This window comes from Carassius carassius, chromosome 21 (assembly GCF_963082965.1).
Source record: "Carassius carassius chromosome 21, fCarCar2.1, whole genome shotgun sequence".
In the NCBI taxonomy this organism is placed as follows: domain Eukaryota; kingdom Metazoa; phylum Chordata; class Actinopteri; order Cypriniformes; family Cyprinidae; genus Carassius; species Carassius carassius.
Genome location: NC_081775.1, coordinates 16,954,215 through 16,982,182, shown reverse-complemented (window position 1 = coordinate 16,982,182; position 27,968 = coordinate 16,954,215). Strand labels below are relative to the sequence as shown.

The following is a 27,968-nucleotide window of genomic DNA, read 5'->3' as shown; positions in this document are numbered from 1 at the left end:
GTGATGTGTGTCCCGGTCAGAACACTGGCACGACAGGACAAAAACAATAAAACCCATTACAAACAAGCCATTTGTTGCATCCAGTAAAGACATAATTATAGATTATAATGACTAATACTGTCTTTTTACACGTTGCATCGTGCCGCTTAAACATAAAACCATGTCAGCATTTGTGATCTGAGAAACGACAAACAACCAGCACTACTCTACACTGCTCAAAACTCCCGTTTGAATCATCAGTGGCAAATCTTTTAAATATGTAAACGTACTTACAGACTGTGAGTCAGAACAGCCGGCAGTGTTGTCTACTCTCCCAGGAAACAATCTTCCATAAAAAGCGTTGCACACTCTAATATTTGGTTTGAAGTATTCTGGAACAGTTTTGTGCTGAGAAGTAGGCTGGAGCAGACTCTGGGGCTAGGATGAGGATGGAGAACAGTCTTTTTCTCCTCATCCTCCTAGTTTGGGTTTGGGTGAATGAGGCAGCTGGCAGGCCTACATCAGTGGCGGCCGGCAGGCTTGAGTGAGCAGTGTGGCTGTTGGGTTTGTCTGCAGACCAGCTACTGTTTCTGGGCTGAGTACTTGAAAGGAGGGAGCGGGAATATTGGAGCGGTACAGTATGTGGAGGATACTGGTTTATGGTGAGCTGGATTGCCCACATGCCTACTGAAAGGGACTGAACAGTTATCATAATTTACCTCAACAACGAAATCAGAGCAATTTAAACCGAGAATGTAATTAATAAAGTCTGCTACAGGTCTATAACAATCTACTGAAAACAAGAATCGGAATAAATTATCATCATCCAGTCCCATCCGGAAGCACGCATTAAGCATGTGATCACTCCAGCTCAGATGGAAGACACTCAGGAACTCCCCCACATATCACTCCAAAGGTGGTCCATAATGCTGGACGTTCATCCAAAATCCTCAGCCCAGTCCATGTTCTTATTTAGGTCTAGGATTCTGTCACAGTACGTGGTTGTAGAAAGCACACAACAAAGGAGTAAACATTTATTGGTCTTTAAATCCAACTTAACACAAAGAACAGGAGCACAAAACAGCATCAGCTAAGATGTACCATGAAATAAACATCAATCCTGGATGAAGAACAGAAAGAAACAGAGGGTTTATAAAGACATGAACAACAAAGGAGCAAACAAGATGATTAATAAACACAGCTAAACAAAATAAACCAATAAGTGAAACTAGGTCAAAGGAAGAACAGAAATCTAAACCTAAACAGAACATAAACGTACGTTTTACTAGAGAGTGCTATTTCAGTGCTGTTTCTTTGTTACGTATTATTTGTAAAATTTACTAGCAGTTTCTGAGTGTAAATTCATTGTTTCAAAGTGAATCCTACATTACCTTTCTTTCAGTGTGACTATTTTTAGTTCCCAGAACATTCTGTAAATGTTACTTTTTGTTTCTAAGAAGGTTACTAAAATGGTTCCATCCTAATGTTCTCTGTTGGTTAGCCAGAAATGTTATATTTTCCTAAAGTCCAGAAAGAGTACATGATTAGCAAATAATTATTTAAAAATATTATCCAAGTAAACACAAATAGGATGTTCCGTTTAGGTTTGAAGAACATGCCCCTAACATTCTCCTGAATTCCCTTAAGAGAGTATTTTTTTTTAAATCTTGTAAAAGTAATTTTTAAATGTTTTTAAAATGATGTACCATTGTAAAACCAGCCTTTTCATGTGTACTGCATTTTTATCCAGCCTGTCTCCAAGCCCTTAACGTGAATACCAAGAGGCCTACACAATCTAAATTAAATTTGCCACACTGTATGTACAATTATGCAGTTCTCCTTAATGTAATATTTGAAACTCAAGCTATCTTTAGGGTAACCTCTATTTTTAATATAATTGATTTCTCTTAAATTATGCTGAGATCTGCTTTTAGCTGTGTAACATGGATTCATTTTTACTGCAAATATCCATTACACTTGTGCAATGTCTACTCTATACTCTTGCATTTAGTAACAAGCCATGCTACATAGAAAGCCACATATATATGCAGCAATGATATAATTAAGATTCACTGTACATAATATTATGCTAGATGAATGACACCTAGTCAATTAACTCAACCTTCCTACCTGAACCCACCTGAAATCAAAACTAACTTTACTGCATGTCTTTAAAAAAAAGGCAAACCGTGGCTTCGCCAGTATGTTGCAAAGTGCAGCAGAGTTAGTGAGTGCTGTAGCATTAGCAAAGTAATTTTAAAGTTATATGTTGTCTAAATGAGTAATGATCATGATCAAGATATGTGCCTGAGAGAATACTCAGTAGCATACAGCTCTTCATCTTCAGATAAAGAAGAGGAAAGATCTTTCACTGATGCACACAGGTGCTCAGCTTTCTGACTCTGAGTATCTTCAAAGTGTGTTAAATATATATTTACGATGTTTATGTACAGTTCCATTCAAAAGTTTGGGCATTAAAAAAAAGGTTAATAAAAATTTTATATAGATTTTTTTTTTTTTAATGTATGCTGTTAAATTAAACATAATACTGTCACATGTATGTTCCCGTTCAGTTCCTGTTTGCCCTTATTTGGTTTAGTTCCTGTTCTAGTTATTAGTTATGTTTCCTCCCTCATTGTGTGATTTACTACAGCCATGTCCCGTGACAAAATCCGAGACCATAAACCAGGAAGATGAACTGGGCTGAGGTAGTGTTGCTTTCATCAACGAAAATTATGACTAAATATCGTCGTCAATGGACCTTTATCACGTGATTAAAACGAGACGAGATGCAACGTAAATGCTGGTCATGTGACGATGACTATAATTAAATGTGTAATGCAATTTTGTCGATGAGTAAAAATGAGACTAAATGTGGTTTACAAAATAAAAAGTAATCCAAAAATGACTCTTCATTTTTGTTGACCAAAATGAGACGAAACTAAATAATATAATGTTATTTCGTATCGTTTAGTTGCCTTATTATTATTCTGCAGTATTTGCTGCATCAGGTCGCACTGCGCAGACGCAGGTGACTTCACTTCCTCAAGCCCCACTCGCAGCATTTTTTAGATGACAACAAAGTTAAAGGGATAGTTCACCCAAAAAGGAAATGTATGTCATTAATGACTCACCCTCATGTCGTTCCAAACCCGTAAGACCTCCATTCATCTTCGGAACACAGTTTAAGATATTTTAGATTTAGTCAGAGAGCTTTCTGTCCCTCCATTGAAAGTGTGTGTACGGTATACTGTCCATGTCCAGAAAGGTAATAAAAACATCTTCAAAGTAGTCCATGTGACATCAGAGGGTCCGTTAGAATTTGTTGAAGCATCAAAAATACATTTTGGTCCAAAAATAACAAAGACTACGACTTTATTCAGCATTGTCTTCTCTTTCGGGTCTGTTGTGAGTGCGGTCACTGCAGTTTAGTGATATCCGGTTCACAAACAAATCACTTGATGTAACCGGATCTTCTTGAACCAGTTCACCAAAACGAACTGAATCATTGAAACGATTCACATCTCCAATAAGCATTAAGCCACAAATGATTTAAGCTGTTAACTATTTTAATGTGGCTGAAACTCCCTCTGAGTTCAAACAATATCCCGGAGTAATTCATTTACTCAAACAGTACACTGACTGAACTGCTATGAAGAGAGAACTGAAGATGAACACCGAGCTGAGCCAGATAACGAATGAAAGATTGACTCGTTCTCGAGTCAAGACCCGGTTGCATTGGTTTTTTGGATCACCAGTAGTGATGGGAAGTTCGGTTCTTTTCTGCAAACCAGTTCTTTCGGACAGTTCGATTCAATAAACTGGTTGAAGAAAATGGTTCACCGGTTCTTTTGCGCTCGACGTAATGACTTCATTGGCGACTATTGCCCTTGATTTAAGCCTTCGGTTCACCCGCGCTCATAACATTGGCACAGAATCAGTTCAGAATCAATCACCAAAAGAATCAGTTCAGTTCAGATGCTCTGTGTGTCAGTCTGCTTCACGCTGAATCACACATGTGCAGTATCATCAGTTCCTTGGTTCTCGAATTGGATGCGTCCGACAGAAATGGTTCTTGACTTGAGAACGAGACAATCTTACAGGTCTTACGGGTTTGGAACGACATTAGGGTGAGTCATAAATGACATAATTTTCCTTTTTGGGTAAATAGAAAAGTCAGCATTTATAAAAAAATTTTGGTAACATTTTGAATGTCCTTACTGTCATCCTTGACACTCTTGATAAAAGTTTTTTTTTTTTTTTTAATGATCAATTCCTCAGAGAGTTCACCAGGTCGTCGGTTCATAGCATTGATAAATATATACCAAATGTTTAATCTGCCTGACCATTTTAAAGGTCAGAGTCAGACCTCAGATGTGTAAGTGTACTATGTGTTAGTGTTACTGTCACAAACCATGAATTATTCACTGTATTTTATTTTAGTTGAAAGTGTACGCCATTAGCAAAACTGGCTCTTGATGAATTCTGTCACATCAGCACTGTGTGACTAAGTGAATTAGATCCAAACACCATCCGGGAAGATTGAAAATGGTCAATGACAGTTGGCCTTTCTAGATAGATAATTTATCTGTCAATCATCTTTGCAATTATACTAGCATTCACTCAAATGTGGGAGTGTAGAGTCAAACAAACTCTGTGCCTGCTTCTGAAAGGATCGTAAGCCCACCTCCACCGATGGAGGACAGGAGCCTTTGTTTCATTCACGCTTCACTTCACACAGCTTTTCCCAGGCTTGCCGCTTGCATGAATAGCTGGGCGTGTTTGCTGTAACCTTGGCCTTTTGAGTTCATAATTCATTCTGCCCAGCCAGAACATGAATGACACAAATGACTCATCATGATGAAATAATCAGACACTCTAAATGAAAACCCTTTTGAAATTAATTCATGAGGCCCTGCATCCCCTGCCCTCCAGTTTCAGATTAAATAAAATGAGAAAAATTGACAGTGACAACGAGGGGATTAAATATTAACCGCACACCAACTGACAGCGCAGACGCCTTGAACTTAAGGACGCTGATTTGCACTGCCTTCTTAGAGGAAATCCCAAATAAGTATGTTCCTGTAATCTTTTGATACGATAGCTTCCACCACTCTCTTCAACAGATACTTTAAGATCTCTAATAATTTCCTACAATGCATCTAGTACAGATTTTTTATATTTTATGGGGTCAGTCAGTGCAAGATAACTTTGGAGGTTGTTATGGCAGTGTTTTATCTACCTTTTTAATGTCTTTAGCATTAGTTCATTCATTTCAAACTTTATATGACTGAATTTAATCTGCGGTGTTTTTTTTTTTTTTCATTGAAAGTCAGTGTTGTTCAGTGCTGTTTAAGCTTTATATATATGTTAGATAAATCCCATGTCCAATGGAATAACTTATTAAATATTTTTTAATTCATTTGAATCCAAATGTTTCAATGGTTGCAATGTAACATTTCGGGCCTGTTTACACCTGGTCACTTCATGCATTCTCTCTGATCGGATAGCTGTCGATTGGTTTCATTTAGACTTGACTATATAAATGTGTCTCCGCAAAATGGATATAAATCCTATCTTCAGTTCCTGGTCTAGATTTAACGGTGGTCACATCAACAAAAGCAATAGATACGTGCTGAATTTTATTTAATCATGAGCTCATTTCAAGATCAAAGACCCCAACAGGAGATAAGTTTGCCTTACTACTTTTAACAAATGATTGTGTGTTAAGCATCTGCAACTTGCTTTCCATTTCATTTGTAACAGTTTGTGTGTTGGCTTGCTGAAGAGATACTCAGTTACTCATCTGCTGCAATACGTGTTACATAATGCTGTAATATCTGGCTATAACATGTCATATAGCCTATAACATGCTCTCTTATGTTTACATCTAGGGAGGAGATCCAGGTAAACACACACAGTATTAAGAACCCCACTTAATTTACTTTCACATTTTCATGACTTCAGCGGAAAAAAAAAGAAAAAAAAAAACTTTTAATGAAAGAATGACTGATTCAGCAGATATTCTACTTCCGCTGGTTTGTTTCTCATTTTCAGAATCAATAAACTTGATATAATTTAAGAGTCTGTACCAACAAGAAAAAATGACTTACTTTTCCCACTTGAGGAGAAACATTGTTTATTGTGCTTAATACAGATGGGAAAGGTGTTACTGTATGCTGAAAAGGCCACAGATCCTATCAGCAAAGCTGTGTGTTTATTTTCTTTATCATTTCTGTTTTTAGGGGCATTTTCTTAATACTAGTCCACAGGGACCCATTTAAAAGCCCAGCATTAATTCTCCCCTTGTGATTTATATACACTCTAAATAAACGCAGAGACAACCTACTGTAGATTTTAAGCATGTCCATGGTCTTCTCACCATCCTTTGCTGTCATTGCACAATTCTATGCTTGAGTGTACCTTTGGCAAATGATATGGTACTTTTCACCAGCTCGAAACGACATTAAAAAAATGATCACCTGTCAATGTCACATAAAAAAAAAAAAAACGGTGCAAAAGTAGGACATAAGCATAAACTATAAGAAAAACTCTGCAAAGTTCCTTTAAAACTGCTGCTTTATTTTTTGATGTTAAAATACTTACTATCAGAGTCTAATGTGCAGAGACATTAAGTAAGTCATTAGTAGGCTGATTTCCCTGAAAAGTGTAAACACTGTCGCTCTGTGGTGTTTTCAACATTACGCAGTTTCCAAGAGCATTACAGTCAGCTCTGGCAGAGACATGTGACTGGGAAAACAAGCAGTCCACTCGAAAAATCACATGCCAATAAAAGCTAATATCTTCATGCACAGCTGTAAAGTTGAATCTCACAGTTCCTCAGGAACCATGAAAGATCTTTAGCATATATAACAACCTGACCAATACATCTTTAAAGTTTTAGAGTGATAAATATTTTCTGTAGCAGAAATGACTCGAACCAGACAAATTAAAGAGTTGATCAGGGCTGTGGTTGAAACACGAGCCAAATTCCTCAGTAAGGCAACCGGAGGTCATAAAACATTCTGTGCCACAAGTCCCAAGCAAGATAACCAACCAACTCTTCCACAGAACAGCTTTCAACATTAACACCACTAGAACAATTATTGACAAGAGATTGTCAAATTTGCCGCAATTAATTGAGATGCAACGCCGGACATAACGTGTAAACCCATGAGAGTACTACACAAGTTCCATTGACTTCCCCCAGCAGGACTGAAATTCCTTAGGGGGGGGGGGGGGAGGGGGGGGGGGTGTTGCTTTGAACCTCTGGTCAGAAATCTTTGTCAGATAGTGACACAGGAACTGTCTTTTCTACGTATATATGGACCAAAATGAACTCAAAATGACTTCTAAATGAATATCAGTCCATCGCTTAACTCCATATTCATTTATATGTAACCCACACATTTGACTATCATGTTATAATCACTTATTGTGTATGTATTTTAATAACTATGGGATAGCTTAAGGATACATATTCATGTCTAGTATCTATGTAATCGAATCTGCTTGCTTGAAATAGTCCTGACAATCAGTTATTTGTCAAATGTATCATATTCTTGTTATAGGAATCATGTCCAAAATTATACCCTGCAAGAGCGGGAAAATTCGGACCACATGCTTGATAAGATAACATGATTTATGATACCCCCAAGCCAAGACAATATCTGATTGGTCAAGACAGCATTTGAGGTGTGGCCAACAGGCCAGTTTAAATACTTAGGACACCATAAAATCTTGCTTTTAGCTTCTAGCTTTGCTCTGCTATTAGTCATGTCTGCTTTTAGTTGTTAGCTTTGCTTCTGCTACTAGTCATGCCTGCTTTTAGATTTAGCTCTGCTTTTGCTATCAGTCATGCCTGCTTTTAGCTTTTAGCTTTGCTTCTTAGCTTTAGCTTTTAGCCATGCTGTTTGTCATCACTGTTCTTTGAGCGCGGTTCCAGCGTGCTTTAGCCTGCACGCCTGCTGCTACTTAGCCACGATGAGAAGGAACACCACCTAGTCTTGCCAAACTTTACTTCTTTTCTTTTCCGTTTGAGAGTTTCGTGTTCTGAGTTAAGTTTTGTAATGTCGAGTTCAACTTCAACCAGTTACACACAACTCTGCATCTTCAGCCAACGCCCAACCACGGGCTTCCCAAGACGTCACTTCAACGACTACTGAACTTCCAGCCAATCAGTGACATCGGGATACCCCTTTCAACGACAACAAAGGGGACTCCCTTAACACAGGAGACGCAAGTACTACCTCCAGACATTTGTACCGGTGTATCTAATATAATTCTAACCTCATTGAGGAACCAAATGCGAGGGCTAATTAAGTGATTGATGGTTGTTCATGTCTATGCAATTTAACGTATTGCTGTAAACTTGGGATTCCACATTTCCATTCTCTTAAACTCATCTTTTCCTAACTTTCGATCTTCCTGCAACTTGTGTAAATTCCCTTACATTCTCTAGAATATTTACTCCTGTTCTAGTTTATTGTGCAGAGGTAACTGTAAGTAAGGTGTGACTAAATGTTTGTAAAGAAGTTAGTAAAGAAATTGCAAACAGTTCACCTCAAATAATTCTGTCATCTTTTACTCAATTGTTTTCTGTCGAAGATAAAATATTAAAGCTGCCCCCTAAAAGTCAATGAGTAAAGGCTTAGTTTACCTACTTTTAATTAGTCAGTTGATTGAAAAAAAAAAAAGCTCAGGAAGTAGATAAGTCACACAGTCTGTGATGGACATAATTAACACAGCTGATATTGTATTTATTTGTTTTTATATAATGTGCAGTTCAACTTGACAACTGCCCTTTGCAGAGTACCACATATGGTAGTATAATCCATTTTAGTCCCACTTTATATTAGATGGCTTTAACTACTATGTACTTACATTTAAAAATTTGATACAATTGTCACAATCCCTGCCTGTTTTGTTCTCCTCATGTTTCCCTGCCATGCTGCCACCTTGTTAGTTGCCATGGACACTGATTAACCACGCCCCCCTTGTTACCTTATTATCTTGTTTGCACCTCTGTATAAAGCTGTGTGTCTCTCAGTAGTGGTGGGCGATACTGCAAAATTTGGTATCGATCCGATACCAAATCAGTATTGGCAATACCGATACCAATACAATACCTTTTACTTAAAAAAAATAATAATAATACTTTTGTGTAGGGGAGAGCAGTAGGTCCATGTCATTATTTTTGGGTGAATGAATGATCAGTTATTTAGGCAATAATAATCTATTGAAGTCCACAAAATTATTAGTTATTAGGCACTGTAGAATTTCTTCACAGCCTTTAAAAAAAAATAAAAAAAAATAAAGAATAACACAAATCTCTCCCGTTTTTCTGGTTTTAAAAGCAAATGAAATAAAGTGCACACAATTATTACTGAAGAACAAATATACCTGTGCAATTACATTCCCTGAGCCCCCCTTCTGGACTTCAATGTGCTATCAGCTTCGCTCACTCAGTTCGCTGCTCCACGGTGCGTTGTGTCAGTGAGTCACGTGACGACACAACAACGACTCACAGCAGACCAGCAGGAGGGGGAGGAGTAGCAAAGTGGGCCAGGATGTGAAAGCAGCGTTTGCTCAGGATTGTAGAGGTAGAAGACACGAGCCAAGTATAATGAACGTAGATGACAGATATTTAAATAAAATATCGATTCAATTACAATTGTATCGATCTGATACCAATACCAGTGTTGGTATCGATACTATCGATATTTAGATCGATCCGCCCACCCCTATCTCTCAGTCTGTCTCTGTGAGTTGTTCTGGATGTTTCCCTGTTTTACTTTGTTTCTTTTTGCCTTGTTTTCCCTGCTTTGTTTTGTTTGGACTGATTACCTGTGTTTTGGATTTTGCTCTTGGATTACCCTTTGAATAAACTGCTGAATTTGGATCTGCTCTCTTGCCTGCTCTTTGCCTGCCCAGCATCCAATCATAACAACAATGCACATATTTACATACATGTTTGTTTAATGTACGGTGGCATGTGAAACCCCTTGGGAACCCCTTGCAGAATCTGTGAAAATGTCAATAATTTTAATAAAATAAGAGAGATCATACAAAATACATGTTATTTTTTATTTAGTACTGTCCTGAGTAAGATATTTTGCATAAAAGATGTTTACAAGGAGCCAAAAAAATAGCTGAAATTATTAAAATTACTCCCTGCAGAAGTTCAGGAACCCTTGGTTTCCTCCAAATTTCAGCTTCCAAGTAAACTGAAGTCCTCTAAATATTTGTTTAGAGAACATTGATGACTTTTGATGAAAAGCAAGTGTGAGAACATTTGTCCGTAATGTAATCCACAGTCAATGCTCTCAGCTGTGCTTTTTTAAGACAAAGCTCCAGATGACACGTCTCGCATCCGCATCGCGTCAGAGATATGCATTGTGTCACACTAGAGTATCTGCTGTGTTGTAGGTATGCATAATGTATTGCATCTCTTTCATGAGTACCCACTACATGCACTGAAAGAGACCTGTTTCTGTGAAAGCTCAGTTGTTTTTCCATGCATTTCAATATCGACTTCTGTTAAGTGCTTTTGCCTTTATATCGCAGCATCCCTTTATTCTCACAATCACATAATTCCAAGCAAAGACAGAAAGTTTTAAATTGCAAACGTACTGAGAAAAAACTTTAATCTCTACTGGAATGCAAACATCTTAATCTAATATATGCAAACATCTCAATCTTAATGTTATATAAATATATATTAGATTGACTTATCTGAGATGTTTGCATTCCAATAGAGATTAAATTTTTTTTCTCAATACACATACACACACACACACACACATCAAAAAGTTGATTTATTTCACTAATTCCATTCAAAAAGTGGTCCTTAAACCAGGTACTGGTAGCTTTGGCACTGTGTGCAGGTGCCAAGTCCTGTTGAAAAATTAAATCTGTGTCTCCATAAAGTTGGTCAGCAGCAGGAAGCGTGAAGTGCTCTAAAACTTCCTGGTATACGGCTATGTTGACATTGGACCTCAGAAAACACAGTGGACCAACACCAGCAGATGACATGGCACCCCAAGCCATCACTGACTGACCTCAAGCAATGTGGATTGTGTGCCTCTCCTCTCTTCCTCCAGACTTTGGGACCCTGATATCCAAAGGAAATGCAAGATTTACTTTCATCAGAGAACATAACTTTGGACCACTCCGCAGCAGTCCAGTACTTTTTGAACCAAGACGCTTCTGACACTGTCTGTTGTTCAGGAGTGGCTTGACACAAGGAATGTGACAGCTGAAACCCATGTCTTGCATACGTCTGCGCATAGTGGTTCTTGAAGCACTCCAGCTGCAGTCCAGTCTTTGTGAATCTCCCCCACATTTTTTAATGGGTTTTGTTTCACAATCTTCTACAAGGTGTGGTTATCCCTTGCTTGTACACTTTTTTCTACCACATCTTTTTCTTCCCTTCACCTTTCTATTAATGTGCTTGGACACAGAGCTCTGTGAACAGCCAGCCTCTTTTGCAATGACCTTTTGTGTCTTGCCCTCCTTGTGCAAAGTGTCAATGGTCGTCTTTTGGACAACTGTCAAGTCAGCAGTCTTCCCCATGATTGTGTAGACTACAGAACTAGACTGAGATACCATTTAAAGGCTTTGCAGGTGTTTTGAGTTAATTAGCTGATTGGAGTGTGGCACCAGGTGTCTTCAATATTGAACCGTTTCACAATATTCTAATTTTCTGAGATACTGAATTTGGGATTTTCCTTAGTTGTCAGTTATAAACAACAAAATTAAAAGAAATAAACTTTTGAAATGTATCAGTCTGTATGTAATGAATGAATATAATATACAAGTTTCACTTTTTGAATGGAATTGGTGAAATCAACTTTTTGATGATATTCTAATTATATGACCAGCACCTGTATATATAAAATATTTATCATATTGCAGGTCAGATCACAATATTTTTTATTGAGATATTGTCACATAGAAAAACATTTTAGGTCTATTTTCCTCCTTAAAAATCTTTAAAGATTTACATTTTGTCATCATCAATTATATTAATATTTATATACTATTTTTTTTTTAATTAGATATTTTTTTTGTACTTTGTTTTTATTTACTTTTTTAATTAAATGAAGTGGTAGTAATTCTGCATTGCTTGTATTCGTGTATTGTATTAATAATTCTGATATGTGCTTTTGCCATTTTTTTATATATATAATCATTCATTCATTCATTTGATGTTTTTTTTTCTTTTCTTTTTTTTCTTTTTTAACCTAGACAAGATTTTAAGATTTTCATCTAACATTTATATTTTAATTTATTTCAGCTTAATTTCAATTACCGAAAAGTAACGCTGCTCATCTATCTGTTTACAGCCCTGTTCAAATCATATCCGTAGGGGTTACATCACAATTTTAATTTTTAATTGATTTATTTGTTTGTTTGTTAGTTTGCATAAGAATAGTGTGCATAAGAAAAAAAAACCTTTCCTAACTACACTAGTCACTGAATAGTATGGGCATGTTCTACATATTCTGAGGCGCATTAATAGTAATGAAGATGTTCCTTGACATAAATGGCACAGAATTAGAAACTGCTGTTTAACATGCTTAAATATGAAATTCATGTGTTTTGAGGTGCTAGTCTAGTGTTGTAACTCAGCTTGATGACTATATCACTCCTGACAGCTTGCGTGGGTTAGCAGGTCAGCCATGTGTTTAGTAAACAGCCATGTCTAGATGTGAATGCTGTAACCTAACCATGAAGGGATTCTTACTTGAATAAGGTCAGATTTGTACTTGTCATCATATTAAAATACAGCCTTGAACATATTTACTGTAATTATAGTCTAAGCTCATTACAAAGTCTGTAATGGCACATATGGCCACACACATATGACTCAGTAATTATGCAAACACTTTCAAATAGCCAAACCACGTATAAAGGGTATGTTTGGACACTTGCTGTGCATTTTATCTATCAAAGGGGCAACAGAAGGCAAACAACCCACAAGTTGCCCTCTACTATTCAAACTATGTCATGATACACTCCTACAATATTTAATGGAATTAAATCACATAATGAGCACTCATGTGGGATTACATATGGATTACTCAAGAAAATGTGCAGTGGATTCAAGTCGTCAATTTATAGATAGGCATCTCTGTGGGACGTTTCATTAGCATAGTTCCAGGCTGAGGTGGTGTCTCACTGGAGATTCTGTTTTAAAGCTTAATTTTCCATTTTACTACATATCTTTAGAAGAAAGAGAGGTGATTTTATTATTGTGTGTGTGCATCTGTGTAAGAAGAACATTATATCTGTCAGGCTCATTTCAGTATCTTGTAATATCCTGGATAAAACATAAGTTATTGGGGAGTATAAATGTAAACTTAATGCACTCTAACATAATATTCAACTAGTTTTCATCAAGCTCGGCTAGAGAAACAATATTTTAGCTCTGAAAAAAGACACTTGTCACATGCTGCGTTTTACATTCTACACAGTACCATCATAATTAAAATGCCTCCTAGCAAATCATGCAGATTTACTGGGTTCGTAAGTGTACATACATATTTCATGATTACATGTGTGTGTACATCTGCGTGTGTGTATATATATGACCTTAGGTAAGCATTTAACCTGAAGCAAAGTGGAATGTTGAAGCCTTTCGAAAGCAAGCCAAAATTTTTCATGGCGTAGTAAAGACCTCTGTATCCAATTTCTGAAGTAGATATGATATTTAAAAAAGGTTTGGTTTGGTTTAGTTTTTTTTTTTGAGCCCAAAGTTGAGGGGTTTTTTTGCCCAAAAAAAGAGTCATACAGAAAGTCATGACATTGTGACAGCCAGATATGACAAGATTAAAAAACATTCATGTTTCTGCTCTGTTTGTATTCATAAAGAAATAAAGAATCAATAAAGAATCAATCCTGCTATCACAAGCTCGAGAACTGAAAGAGTTAGACAAGCATGCATTGAGAATAAACAGACAATATTGTCCGCTCGTGTGGATGCTAAAATAGTTATCTTTATAAGTATCTTTATAATTTATAATCTTTATAGTTATCTTTCTTGGTGTGAATGTCCCTTAATCTTTATTGCTATATATATATATATATATATATATATATATATATATTGTTATATTGTCATATATTGTTATATATTATACTATACATTTTTTATGTTGCACTAGTGCTTTAAATTACTTTTTTACCACATCAAATTCATAAACCCAAATGGCAAAGCAAAAAACTGAAAATGTCATAACTTTAAAAAAAAAAAAAAAAAAAAAAGATTACAAATAAAAATTAATTTAAATTAATAAGTACATTGCATAAGAATTCAAACCTTTAACGCAGTACTTAGCTGATGACCTTTATAGCCTCAAGTATTTTGGGGTATGATGCGAAAAGCTTTGCACATCAGCATTTTGCAATTATCTACCATTCTTCACCTCACTTGTTCACCTCTTAAGCTCTGTCTGGTTGAATGGGGGCAGATACACATTTTCAGGTTTCTCCAGAAATATTTAATTGAGTTCAATCCCAGGCTGTGGCTGGGCCACTCAAGGACATTCACAGAGTTGTCTATAAGCCACTCTTTTTTGTGTGCTAAGGGTCACTATCCTGTTTGAAGGTAAACCTTTTGCCCAGTCTGAGGTTCTGGATGCTTTGGACTGGGTATTTTATAGGCTATCTCTATATTTTGGTGCATTGAGCATTTCATTTATTCTTATGAGTCCATACCACTCAAAAAACAGCCCCACAGCATGAGGCTTCTACCAGCACACTTTACTTTAAGAATGGTACTCTGCAGGTGATGAGCACTGCCTGGTTTCCTTCTAACATGATGCTTGGAAATGAGGTTCATCAGACAAGAGAATCTTGTTTCTTGCAGTCTGAGGGTCCTTTATGTGTTTTATTTTATTTTTTTTGCAAATTCCAAGTGTGTTATCATGCGTCCTGACTGAGGAGAGGGTTGAGTCTGGCCACACCAGCATAAAGTACCATTTGGTGGAGTGTTCCATCGATGTTTGTCCTTCTGTAGGCTTTCTCATATCTCTACATATGATCATGGAGCTTAACTAGAGTAACCATCAGCTAGTCTAACTAAAACCCTTCTCCAGGAGCCCAGCTCTAGGAAGAGTCCTGGTTGTTCCAAACATTTTCCTTTATGGACAATGGAGGCTACATTCATCTCTGAACCTTCAATGCAGCATTTTCTTCTGGACTATTTCCCAGATGTGTGGTTTGCTGCAGTCCTATCTCTGAGCTCTTCAGGGGTAAAAAAAAAAATAAAATAAAAAAAAAGGTTGTTTTGTTTGTTTTTTTGTTTTTAACTCCAGCCTTGTTCTTTGCTCTAATATGCATTTTCAGCAGTTAGACCTGTTTTTAAGACATGCATGCCTTCAATTGAATCATACCCATTCAAATTGTAAGACATGCATGCCTTCAATTGAATCATACACATTCAATTGAATTTGCCACAGGTTAGTGTCACTCAAAGTGTGGTAACATTTACAAGTAAATTGAATGCTCCTGAGCTAAATTTCAACTGTCCCAGATAAGGATATTTGTCCAATGGAATCATTTCAGTATTTTATCTTTAAGAAATTTGCAGAGATGTTAAAAGCATTTTATTTACTTTGGTATTATGGTGTATGGAGTGTAGATATGGGGGAAAAAGTTATTTAAAGCAGTTTTAGATAAGGCTGCAACATAACAAAACCTGAAAAAAATAAATAAATAAAGGGCTTTGAATACTTTTGCAAAGCACTGAATACTAATAAAGGTCTTTGTATTTGTATTTAAAATCTTCACATTTTAAACAGATATTTAAATATAATTTATATATTTTAAATAAATGACCTCTTATTTTTGTATTTATTTGTTTTGTTTTTTACTTTTAAATTATTTTAAAAAATCTTTCATCATTATTAGTTGTTCCTTTTTTTGTGAAAATGGTCTTTCTTGCTAGAAAAAAATCTTGCTGGAAACAATTAAGACATTAATTAAATCATGTTTGACTAGCAAGTACTGCTGTAATTAAAATGGCAAGTTCTCGAAAAAATATTGTTTCATTGGGGGGCGTACTGTCCGCCTAAGCTGTCCTTCTTTGCCCTTTTATCTTCTACCCCTGTGTATATATGTTTCTCGCACCATATGTTTGAACCCAGCATGCTAGCATAGCTACCTCATAAGCTGTGACTAAAGAGATGTGTTTGGATGTGCACCTCGTGGTTTATTTACTTTTATTTTGATGATTTACAGCGTTGAAAGTTCCAGAGTGGCTGCATGCTGCGATAGCGGCTCGGCACTCAGGGTCGCGCTTCAGAGCGTTAAACTGTATTCAAATTGATGGCAATATTTGCCAGCGAGCCTCATAATGGGATAGTTGATGGCTTAAATAAATAGCAATCATATACTGTACACACACATATATATTTATATACACACACCCAAACCTGGCAGGTCTGGTGTGGTGAAAGGGAAATAAAGGTGACATGCTGCAAGGAGGCACGCTCCAGAGAAACGAGTAACATGTTTTTTCCTTAAGTTATTTATCGCCAGAGTGCTTTTGGAAAGAAAGAAAATAAGTAACCGCAGCACTCATCAGACAGCACTCATCAGAAGCTACAATCTCCAGCTCTCAAGGTGCTGCAGAGATTTAAGGCTTTACAAGGTAGTAATGTATAAACCTTTGAATGTTCAACACCATTAGTTTCAAAGGGCTTATTTGAAGTTGCTTTAACTGCTGAGAAACGAAGAAAGAGAGGTAAATTTTCAGGTGGCTCTGAAGAAGCCAGAGTTTTCAAAACAGGAGAGGAAAAAAAACCAAGAATTTTTAATAAGCTTATTTTACCCTTTTTTTCAAGAACATTTCAGACCAAAGACGTTTTTGTCTTTTGAACTTTTTTGTTGTGTATAAACCATGAAAAGACTACAGAGATTTACATCTTATCACCAATAACAGCATAAATCTGGGACTGTTTGAAGTTTTCCTCAAATCTGCTAATTTAAATTCTCTCTCTCTCTCTCTCTCTCTCTCTCTCTTAAAGATCATGTGTGTAGTTTCTGTGCTACAAGCAAGATTAAACAGAACTGCAAAAACAAAACAAAAAACACAAAAAATCGAGTAGCTTTTATTTTTTAATTTTGCGTTTAATTTTAGTTTAAGCTTTAATAATTTTAATTGCTCATTTTTATTTTTATTTTTTATATTTCTGTATATAGTTAATTTATTTTTTAGTACTTTCCAAGGCAATTTTTACCTTTTTTATTTCCACTTTATTTTTTTCACTTAATAGTTATACTTTATTTCGGTTTACTTTCAATTACTGAAAGCAATTTTTGAATAATTTTGGTTTTAATTTAACAATATCAGCACTTCCGGGAGCATTTTCTTAACATGTAATAATATTAATTATGTTTTGATTATATATTAATTCATCAAATGATTAATGTCTGTATTATTATTATGATCATACGTCTTAATACTAGGATTTGTTCAGTGTTAAGAAGTAAAATTCAGCATGCAAGTGCTTGGATCCCATCAGTCAAATCGTTTGGAAAAAAACCCTGTGACATTCATGGCCTTCTTCAACCTCTCTAGTAGAGTATGTTGACAAGATGTGTACGCACTCATCCTCAGCTATATTTACAAGGCGTCTAACAGCCTTGAAGGGATCTTGACTGTTTCATGGCGACTTGTGCCACTTGGGAATCCACTTCAATCGGAGTGTCCTGGTTGCTTAGATCCTGCCACTGGGAAACAGAGTCCAAGCACACAACAAAGTTACTTGTCACTTTAATTAAACATCTACAATACCTTGAACATATGACATTTGCATGCAATTTCCGTTGAATAACAAATTGTATGTAGTTATTACTTAAATATAAAAAAAGTTTTTTTTTTCTTTCATGCACGAACATCTTAGAATCTTCCAGGAGACACATTCCTTCTGTACTAGCTTTTTGTCTCCCTCATGCATGCGTTGTCTCTGTCTGTCTCTCAGTAGGTGCTAGCTCACAGCGAGGGGTTGAGAGGAGTGTGCCCCTGGTCTGCTGCTGAATCAAAAGCAAGCAGTGAGAAACCTGCTGGAAATGGGGCATGCTGATTTGATGTGCGTGGCAGGGCAGCTTTGAACCCCAGTTGCTGGATGTGTAGATAAAAGCTACATTACCGTCCTGCTCATTTTCTAAAGATCAACATCCTGCAGCCACAGAGAATGGCGTGCAATCAGCCTGGGCTAAAGCACCTACATGCCATGATTCTATACTCATTGCCAATCATATCTGATAACAGTAGCCTGATCTCTCGCAGCCCTGCCTCCTATTAATGTTCTGCCTTCTGCCGGTCACATTTCACCGCAGATCATTACCAGTGCAGGACTGAACATTTTTCATCAACATGGCCTATGGCAGGGATTCCTAAACTTTTTTTAGTCAGCTGAACCCCTTTAACCTAAAATATTTAGTTAAAAATATATCCCCTGAGGTTTTAAGTAAATATTTCAATAATTCAGCATCAATTGTGAATGTTGAGGGTCCCAATTTAGGTTAGTGTTCATAAGACATGCAGGCAGACAAATTAAATATTTCATCTTCATTTATTAATGTATTTATTTATCCTCTTTATGATTTAATCAGTCAGCTTTTCATCAACTTACAAACCCCTTGCTGTTCCCTCACAAACCTATTATACAACTTATTATATAAACTTATACGAAATTTATTGAAAAGTTTACTCTGGTACAAGCATCATTAATGGGGGTATAATTTTTTAAGTAATTTGTAAAAGTTAGTTGTATACTTTTTACAACAAAAGTTAGTTGTTACAAACAAAAAAACTGACTACTGGACTTCATTTGGATCAGTTTTTCCCATATCTGCATTGTGTACATTGACACAGTGGCCAATCTAATTTAATGTTTTTGTTAATTTAATTATCATTATCATTATAAACACTGTATAATTTATAGATTATAATCAGTGATTATAGCTAGTCCAAAATTAGAATCTGATTCACAAATTATTTAACTTTCATGTTTTAAGCCGCTGTTTGCAGTGGCACACAAAAAGAATGTTGAAGAAATGTCACCTGACATCATAAAAAAAGAAGCTTTACAATCCAAATGAAATATAATTTGGAATTATTTTATAGTTGTAATATGATACTGCATGCTTATTATGTAGATGGTGGAACACCAACGTGATCTCATGAGAATACTTGTGTATTTTTACGTTAAATGTGGTTCTACCACACGTACATTTACTTACTGAGAATATGTGTGTATTTTTACGTTAAATGTGGTTCTACCACACGTACATTTACTTACGTTTTCATGCACATAAAAACGTACAACTTAGACGTATTTATAGCAGTAAAACGTACAAATACTTACGTTTTAGCAGCTAAAAAAAACGTAAATAATCGAACGTAAAGTGTGAATTTATATGAATTCCCATGTATTAATATTAAAATCGTGGCTTTAATTATTTAAATCTGTTGTATTTGATTGTCATATCAATAAATATTTTTATTGAATTTATTGAAAGCAGTTTACTCATCTACTTAATAGGAAATAACATTTCTGTGCATGCTGCAAACCATAGATACACAAAAGCACAGCATAAAATTACAAATCACATCCATTTTATTTGTTTGCTGTACTCCATATCTTTAGAATCCAGATGTTTGCAAGGAACATATCCATATCAATCGATCTTCATCTTCATTCTCAGCAACAGCGTCCGTCACAGTCAAAGCCCGCGCTCGTTATGATTCGAATTTGAAAATAGCGCCAGTGCGCCACAGGAACGTTACAGCATGGTTTACGGCACTAATATCGAACTCTCATTGGTTCTCACATAATTCGTCACAGATTGCGACATGTCGTGTTTCAGTTGATAGACATTTGAAATCAGCAGTACTGCTACTGCACCAGTGACCCTTCACGTCACGGAGAGAAGACAGATTCATAATTTCACGGATTAATAAATTAAATTCTGCTCTGTACCCTATAAAAACTATTACCTCCAGAGAGGACTGCGACTGGAACTCATTATCATTTGAACTACTTTTGGTACCTCTTTTGATATTTTTTCTTAAAAAATAAATGATTAACATTATGTTTGTTTGTCTGTTATTTGTTTATTTATAACAGTAACGTTATGTAGTTTTAAGAAATGGTTATGGGTAGGTTTAGGGGTAGGTGTAAGATTAACGTTAGTGGCTCAAAATAACGTTTTAATGTTATATTTTTACTAAAATTGTGTTTTATTATGTTTTATTCTTTTAACATTTTGTATAAAATGGGTAGGTTTAGGTTCGGGTGAGGTATAGGGATCTTACATGTATCAAAAAAAATTATAAAAAGGGAAAATATACATAAATATTTTAAAAAATTAATCCGATACGCATTGAAAAGCAGCTTCATGAGCAAATTTCTATGGATAACTGACTGGTCAGAGAACACATTCTATCTGTACGTATTTGAGGTTGTTTTTACGTAAATTTTGATACGTATCGAACCTGTAATTACGTCCAGATAATACGTAAATGACACTGTAAATACGTAAAGGCACATACGTATTGGACAGTTTTAATTTACGTCTAAATATGTACGTTTTGATTGTGAGATCAGGCTGGGAACACCTAATAAACACTGCAAGTCACTAACCTGAGAAACTGAGAATGCTATGATCATCAATATGGTGTAAATAGAGGTTTATTCTGCAACATGGCCAGCTTTGTTGATTATAATGAGAGTTCAGAAGTCAGGGCTCAATAGTCACTGTGTGTGAACTTACAGCCTCAGTGATAATGCCATATTCACATTGCTTTCTTTTGGTTAATGATTTATTCAATAAGAGGGCCAGCATGAAATTGACTGTTTAGATTTGCAATTGCATAAAATGGAAAAAGTAATTTAGGATCAGTTTTCAACTTGTTTTAGATAAGGCCAAAAAATACAATATGCGGTTTTTCTTTATATGAAACACATTTTTGGGTTTGTATCTTTACACACCAGCACATAATCTTTAGGGGGGTTGGTTGTGGTTGACTTTTCCAGCTGGCTTCAGCTCATATAATTATTTTAGCATAAAATGTTCTGATTAATCCTTAACAGCACAGTATTTTTGACAATTTTGCATTGCTCACATATCCATAGAAGTGTAAGATTGGGCTCTTTATAAATTTAAATCCTTATATTCTTATGTATCATTACAGTAATATTTCCCTAAGCGGTAACTCCAAACTTTAAATTTAGAGAGCCTCCTGTAGCTGTGTTCAGTCTAATTTATATAAAGTCTCAGACTCATTATTTTGTACATTCATTTGCTTTAGCAGGCTCCATGCCAGAGTTTCTGCACCAGTATGAGCACTAAACTTTTTCCCTAAACTGTAGTTAGAGATTTTTTGTTCCTTCATTTATCATGCTTTCTCCTGTAACATATTTGCTTCAGGATATCAGAAGTACTGTAGGTTACAAACCTCTGCTATATCTCTTTCTTATCTTCACTAACATTTATATTTCATTGCACTCCCATCCAGTTTCTACCATTATCTTCTTTTTGAAGTAATGTTGAAAATGGAAATACGTTTTTTTAGTTGATTGCCTCAAATTTTGAACAAATGTTCTCACCAAAAAGCTTACAGATGTTGGTTTTGTTTGTATGATTATTTTTCATTTCACAGATGTGCTTAGGTATGTAGATAATCAGTCAAAATTTCAACCTCATTTTATTTAGGAACTAAAGGTTCATTATTCAGAAAAGAGATCAATCCTGCTTGAAGGATGCATGTACTTTTTATGTAAAATCTCAAATCTGATAAACATTTAACTCGTTTAGCTGTCTGATACCAGTCTACTAAACCACAAAAAGTATTTATCATCTCAATTTTGTTGTTTTACAGTGTCATTGAGTTCCTTAAAAAAGACCTGATAAATAAAATTCATACATTCATTCTATGGTTAACAAAAGTTACCAAATAGGAACTTTTTGTTTAGATCAGTGGTATGTCTGGTTCAAAAAATGTTATGAGCAGAAGGACACCATTTCTATGGTCAAACATGGAGGTTTTTCAAGTGCGGAATTGGCCACAATTGCTGTAGAGAAGTGAAAGAAGCTTCTAAGCACTTATAGGCAGTGTCTAATGGTTATAAACTGTAAAAGATTCTGCACAAAATGTGACTTTTAGGGGTTGAATAATTTTGTGCATGAATGTTTAGAGCCAGTAATATTTATTGATTGGATGGATGAATGGATTGATTTAGTTCCATTAGTGATTGATTCTTAGTGACTTACTGGTATAGAGTCAGCTGAAAGAAGCTTGTTGAGGATTCACTGACATTTGCTTAAATTGAAGTCCAAAATCTCTGAGGTTTGCATAACAGATGAAGGAAGCAGTGCCCTTTAAATAGGACACTCCCTGACCTTAAAGTCTGATAACCCTAGATTGTTGATGTGGGCCAACTTGCTCTCTTGGACTTGTTTGCTGAAATTAAAATTGCTAAAAGTTTGTGTGGAGCAGAGAATACACAGCCTGTGGGACATATGTATGTGAGTCATCTAAAAACTTTCTTTAATAAGACAGCTCTTCTCGGTGGACCCCCTGCAGAAATAGAGTTGTCAGATACCTTATTGAGTGCTGAAATGCTTGACACTAACCACACAAGGCTGAAATGATACGGGAAGCCACTAGGATGGGACAATTTTTTTAACAGTTTTCAGTGTTGCTGTGAGCCTTGAATTGTGCAGATCAATCATTATTGTGGTATGCAGTACTTTTAGAGGAGCCGCTGTCTTTTCCGGCTGGTGAATTAGCAGGGATCTGAAATGCAGAATAAACAGACTGTGGTGACTTGGGAAATGTAGATTTGACATTACAATTGATGGCCTTTTTTGTCTGACTCAAATGGAGTTTTTTCCATCGTTAAAGTCTCAGTTGTTTAGATCTTGCACACTTGGATACCTCCATTTGTTTCCAGGCTGTCAGAGTACTGCACTACTAAAGATGAAGCCCTTTTATTCAAACTACTTACAGAAATATAACGATGCATTTAACAATACAAATGGCTGGGGATGAACATGACATGTATTTTTATTATTATTTCACTGAGGAGATGCTGACAATGGTTTACAATGCAAAAAAACTGTAAAAATTATAAACATCCAATATATGTTATGTTTATATGTCTATTTCTAATATATTCTTCTGTTATATTTCTGATATATTTTCAGTGAGGGCGCCCAACAGAGAATAATGATATGAATGTAATAGAGACGGATAAAACTGTAAACATTTGAACATGTTAACTATATATTATCTCATTATATATACAAACATAGTAAGAGAATATATCTTGAATTAAGTTTTGAATCATAATTTACATGCCTTTTTTAAATATTCTTCAAATTTTGCAAAACCGTCACCAGAATGATTTTTTTTTTGATCCATCATATGATGAACTAAACTAGATTTGGATGCCAGATTGGTCTTTATTCAAAAGATATTTTGAAAGCTCACACTTCTGATGTCATTTCAAAGATAGCACAATCATCAGCCTTTTTTTGTTTGTTTGATTGCTCTTTTCTCCTGTTTCTCTACAGGTGGTGAGGTGCCCTACACGACTTTGGCTACAAGGATGATGATGGGGGTTTGGTGGCTCTTTGCTCTGATAGTCATCTCCTCCTACACGGCAAATCTGGCTGCTTTCCTCACCGTCTCCCGCATCGAGAACTCCATTCAGTGAGTGCACACATTTATTCAAAGTGTCACTCTTGCAGCTAGCATCAAACACTGTAATCATCCGCACAATAACAAAACAACAACTTTCTTTAGCTTTCGATCTTCGTCTCAGATAAAAAATATGTTGTTGTGTAGTTTTAGCTTCACTTACAAAGATAGGATTTTCTGACTTTTGAGCAGCATTCCTCCAGTAAAAAGGTCTGTCCTGTTCTTAGGCTACAAAAATGTGTGTAAAATAGTCAAAAGGTGTTTTCAGTTCAACTGACAGACTGTATGTATATAAATACTCACGAGACCTCAATATAGTTTCTAAAGTATAAAAACCATTACGCCTATGGGATGTCCCCACTTTTCACAAAAACAAACGTGTGTGTGTGTGTGTGTGTGTGTGTGTGTGTGTGTAGAAGATCTCCTGGGGGCATGCAAACTCTGTTTTAATTTCCTGTGGCACAAATTAGATCTATCATTCTAGTGAGAATGACGTCAGACGTCTCTACACCAGTGATTCATTTAACCGCCTGATTGAGAGCGCAGAGATGGACAGAAAACGCTGCTTTTTCCATTTTGAAAAGTTGGTTTTTGAAGTGTATTTCTAAAATAAATGTAATTAGTGATGTGGTGGTACAATTTAAAGCAGAACGGCTTCCAGTTATGAAGAATATGGCCTTCTATTATTAGCTTTCAGAAGTCAGGAATATGTCATAAACAAAAAACAAAAAAAACACCTTTTTTATGTGACAGGTAGATGTATAATTGGTGACAAATCTTGTCAAGCATCAAAAAACAACAAATTCTGAATGTTGATATACTGTATATGATTGTATGACTTTTGAACATTTGAAAAGACTAAATTACGTCACTTCCTATTAGTTTGAGGTGGTGGTTGTGGTTTGAGTGTGTTGAGTATTTATTTATTTTTTTTGTAACTAGCTATATCAATCAGTTAACTCATTTTAATTTTACCCCTGTAAAACCTGTCATATGTAACAAAAATTGAAAAAATGTATATGGAAAATTTTTTTAATTAACTTCTTTTGCAATAATGTCTAAGCTTTAATGATCAAATCTATGTAGATTTTGTTGTGGGGGCAAAACATAAAATATAATGATGGAGAGTTGTACAAATAAACATTCCTCAAACCCCTAATTCATCAAATTGTATTTGTATAATTGTATAATAATTGTATAATACATCAAAAAAGAAAAACAAAAAAATGTATGGATAATCAAGCAAACCTAAGTTGACTTAGTCCAGTAAAGTGTTCCACTTTAAATATTGCTAACAATATACAAAGTTATTCTTACATTTGCTTTATATATATATTTATATGAACTATAAAAGATAAACTATCATAATCCTTTCCAGTCGCTGCCTTGACTCAGCCTACTATGAGATGTCACTAATCAAGTGCAGTAATTACACTTATCAGACTCACTATTGGCCAGCAGCCACAGAGTGAACAGTATTTTGTAATAACATGTACTCTGTGATTTGTAATGTCTTACATGTGGTTAATCAAATTCCGTGATGACTAGCAGTGATAGAGTTAATTGTGCTTGTAACGATCCTCGTCTCCGCCATATAACCATGTAGGCGATTCGGGGAGGGGGCGTTACTAGGGAAAATGAGAGTATTTAGGATTTATATTTTTCCAAGATCTCAGTTTGTTTATTTTTCTTTGCATTAGATTATCATTAATGAGCTTGTGCATAGATCGCTTGATTCTAGCTCTATGCACCTAATTAGGATTTCCATAAATTTAAATGTATTATCTTTTAATGTGTAGACGATGGCAGGGTCATTACAGAAATAATTACAGCCTAAACTCCACACCCAGGGGTCTGTTGTATTTAAAATACACAATTCAGTCAGGATGAGCTGAATGATTTATGAGACCAACTGGGTGTTGGGGTGAGTTCACAATTACATAGTTTTGTCTTGAGAGGAGATTCAGTACTTAATAGATTAAAGTCGGTACAGTTTGTTTAGTATCATATGCTTTTGTTGCTGTGAGAATTTTAAGCCAGAAAGATAGGGGACCAACAGGAGGCGCGTTAGTTCATCAGTCTCTTTTTATCGACTTTACTGATCCTAACCTAGTGTTAATTAAATCAGGGTGACATCAACTTATCGACAACTCTCACTTACCCCACATAGCTCTTAACCAGTAAACACAAAATCCATACATTCACTCGTTTATTTCATCTGGCTGGTCCTTGAGGAATTCAGATGAATGCTTTGTACTTATTTGATATCGAATGCATTTATGTGAAACTTTTTCAGCACGTCTGAATTCTGAGGTAAGTATCAAAAGCACAAATCAATGCCCACTAATGTGGAAACTGAATTTTTTTTAGTTTTGTTTTACTTTTGCACACGCTGGCACCGTGATGGCTCGGATTCAGCTGTAAATGTTTAGAGGAAAGATTTATCATCTTATGAGTGAGGAAAACACTTCAGATGGATGTTGTTTGTGCTGATTGCCATTGTTCTGAATAATTTGCGAGACCGTGCCACTGATTTCTTGGATGTAGTAAAGCTTAGTAAAAAAAAAAAAAAACATCCCTGATGTTCACTTTTATCCCTAAACAGCATGAAAATTCAATTCAAAATGCCATCCAATTTGCCTTATTAACAGAGAAAAGTACTAAAGATTGTACTGCAGCCTTAATGTTTAAATATGCATTACAATGTGCCCTTGTGACGAAGCGAATATTCTTGAATATTCATGCATATTGTTAAATCGGTTTAAAAGTAAAAAATAATAATAATAATAATAATTGGTTAATGTCAGTTTTCAACATGGCTGCGAGATGCATCCATCTGTGAAGGTGAAGGAAGGCCAGGCTACAGGCTTCTCAAGAATTTATTTTTTGTTTCTTTTTTTTCTGCGCTCTCAGTTTGCCAACTATGCCAGTTTGCATGCGGTCTGGCTAGTCACAGTCACTCTGTGCCATAGATGACAGTTTTCATGGGCAAAGAAAAGAGATCAGCTAAGCGGCCATAGCATTTGAATGCTGCCAGATGGTCACCTATAAAGGGTGTGAAAAAGCGTATACCCAGTTAGATTGCTATTCTTGAGGCTAACTGAGTTTTGCAGTAACAAGAACACACTGCTGCATTACAAATGTTCCACTAGTGTTAAAAATTACTGAGATGAATTTAACCGCAGTCAAACTGAATCTATAAATATAGTAATCTAGGGTAAATCTACAGTACAACAGTCAGTCTACTTGTTCAACCCTGACCCTGTTTGAAGACCTAATTTTCTGGCTTTTAGTGCATTATATTTAACTGTGAGGACACCTATATGCTCATGTACTCATAAACGTAGATGGATGCTTTTAAAATATGCAAACAAAATGTTGAAGTCTCATACTGCTCTATACAGATTTTCTCAAAATTTTCTCTAGAATGCTGAAAAATAACTGTCAAATTTTAAAATAAAATAAAAAATTTGATTAACCAAGTATAAAAGAATATAAAACATTAAAGCATTCATTTAAAATAATTTTTGATCAGTTCAATGCATCCTTGCTGAATAAAATAATGAATTTCTTAAAAACTTAATTCTTACTGACCCCAAACTTTTAAACTGTAGTATGTATATTATGTTACAAATCAATTATATTATAAGCACTACCTTAAATGTATTATTATTATTATTACTCATTAAAAACATGTATTAATATTATTAGTAATAGTATTAGTAGTATTTAATATACCATTCTCTAAACCCTATTATCTGTGTCTTGTGATTTGATATTCTTAATAAAATTAAGAAATTTAAAAAGACGTGTATTATGAGATGGCTGACTATAACAAGCAGCAAATCATTTATGATTGTGTCATAACAAAAGCCTGTTAGCTTCTTTAAAAACTTTAAACCTTCTATTTTAATAAGAAATATGTCAGCACAGGAGTGAAAACTGCTTTTAGTGCTTCTATATTAGGTGCACAGTAGGTGCAGTGACCCACAGAGTAGAAAAATAAGACAAAGGACTTAGCATTGAAAGCACAATTTCACTGGACGGATCAGCATTTTTCAGTAGTCCTTCAGTGGTGTTTTATAGTACTTCAGGGTACTCACGGGTCATTTTTATGGCAATCCTCCATGCAAATGACACCCGACACATAACCACAATTCCTAGGGAGGGGTGAGGATTAAGTGCCAAGATTAATTGGGAGCAAAAAAAAAGATTAACATTTGTGGGCAAGTTCATTAAACCTTCAAAGGGTGCTAGCGGAGTTGAGTAC

General features: G+C 35.5%; 1 protein-coding gene across 6 annotated transcripts in view; it reads left to right on the top strand.

Annotated features, from left to right (window-relative positions):
* Positions 1-27,968, top strand: part of grid2 (glutamate receptor, ionotropic, delta 2) — a 443,770-nt gene that overhangs the window by 365,920 nt on the left and 49,882 nt on the right. For all 6 annotated transcript variants that reach the window (XR_009422772.1, XR_009422773.1, XM_059503539.1 and 3 more), the window contains one exon: positions 23,572-23,710. Coding sequence is in view for 4 of the 6 variants with exons in the window: in XM_059503539.1 (XP_059359522.1) it covers positions 23,572-23,710 (139 nt within the window). In the remaining 2 variants the exon portion in view is untranslated. The remainder of the gene's footprint in view (positions 1-23,571; positions 23,711-27,968) is intronic.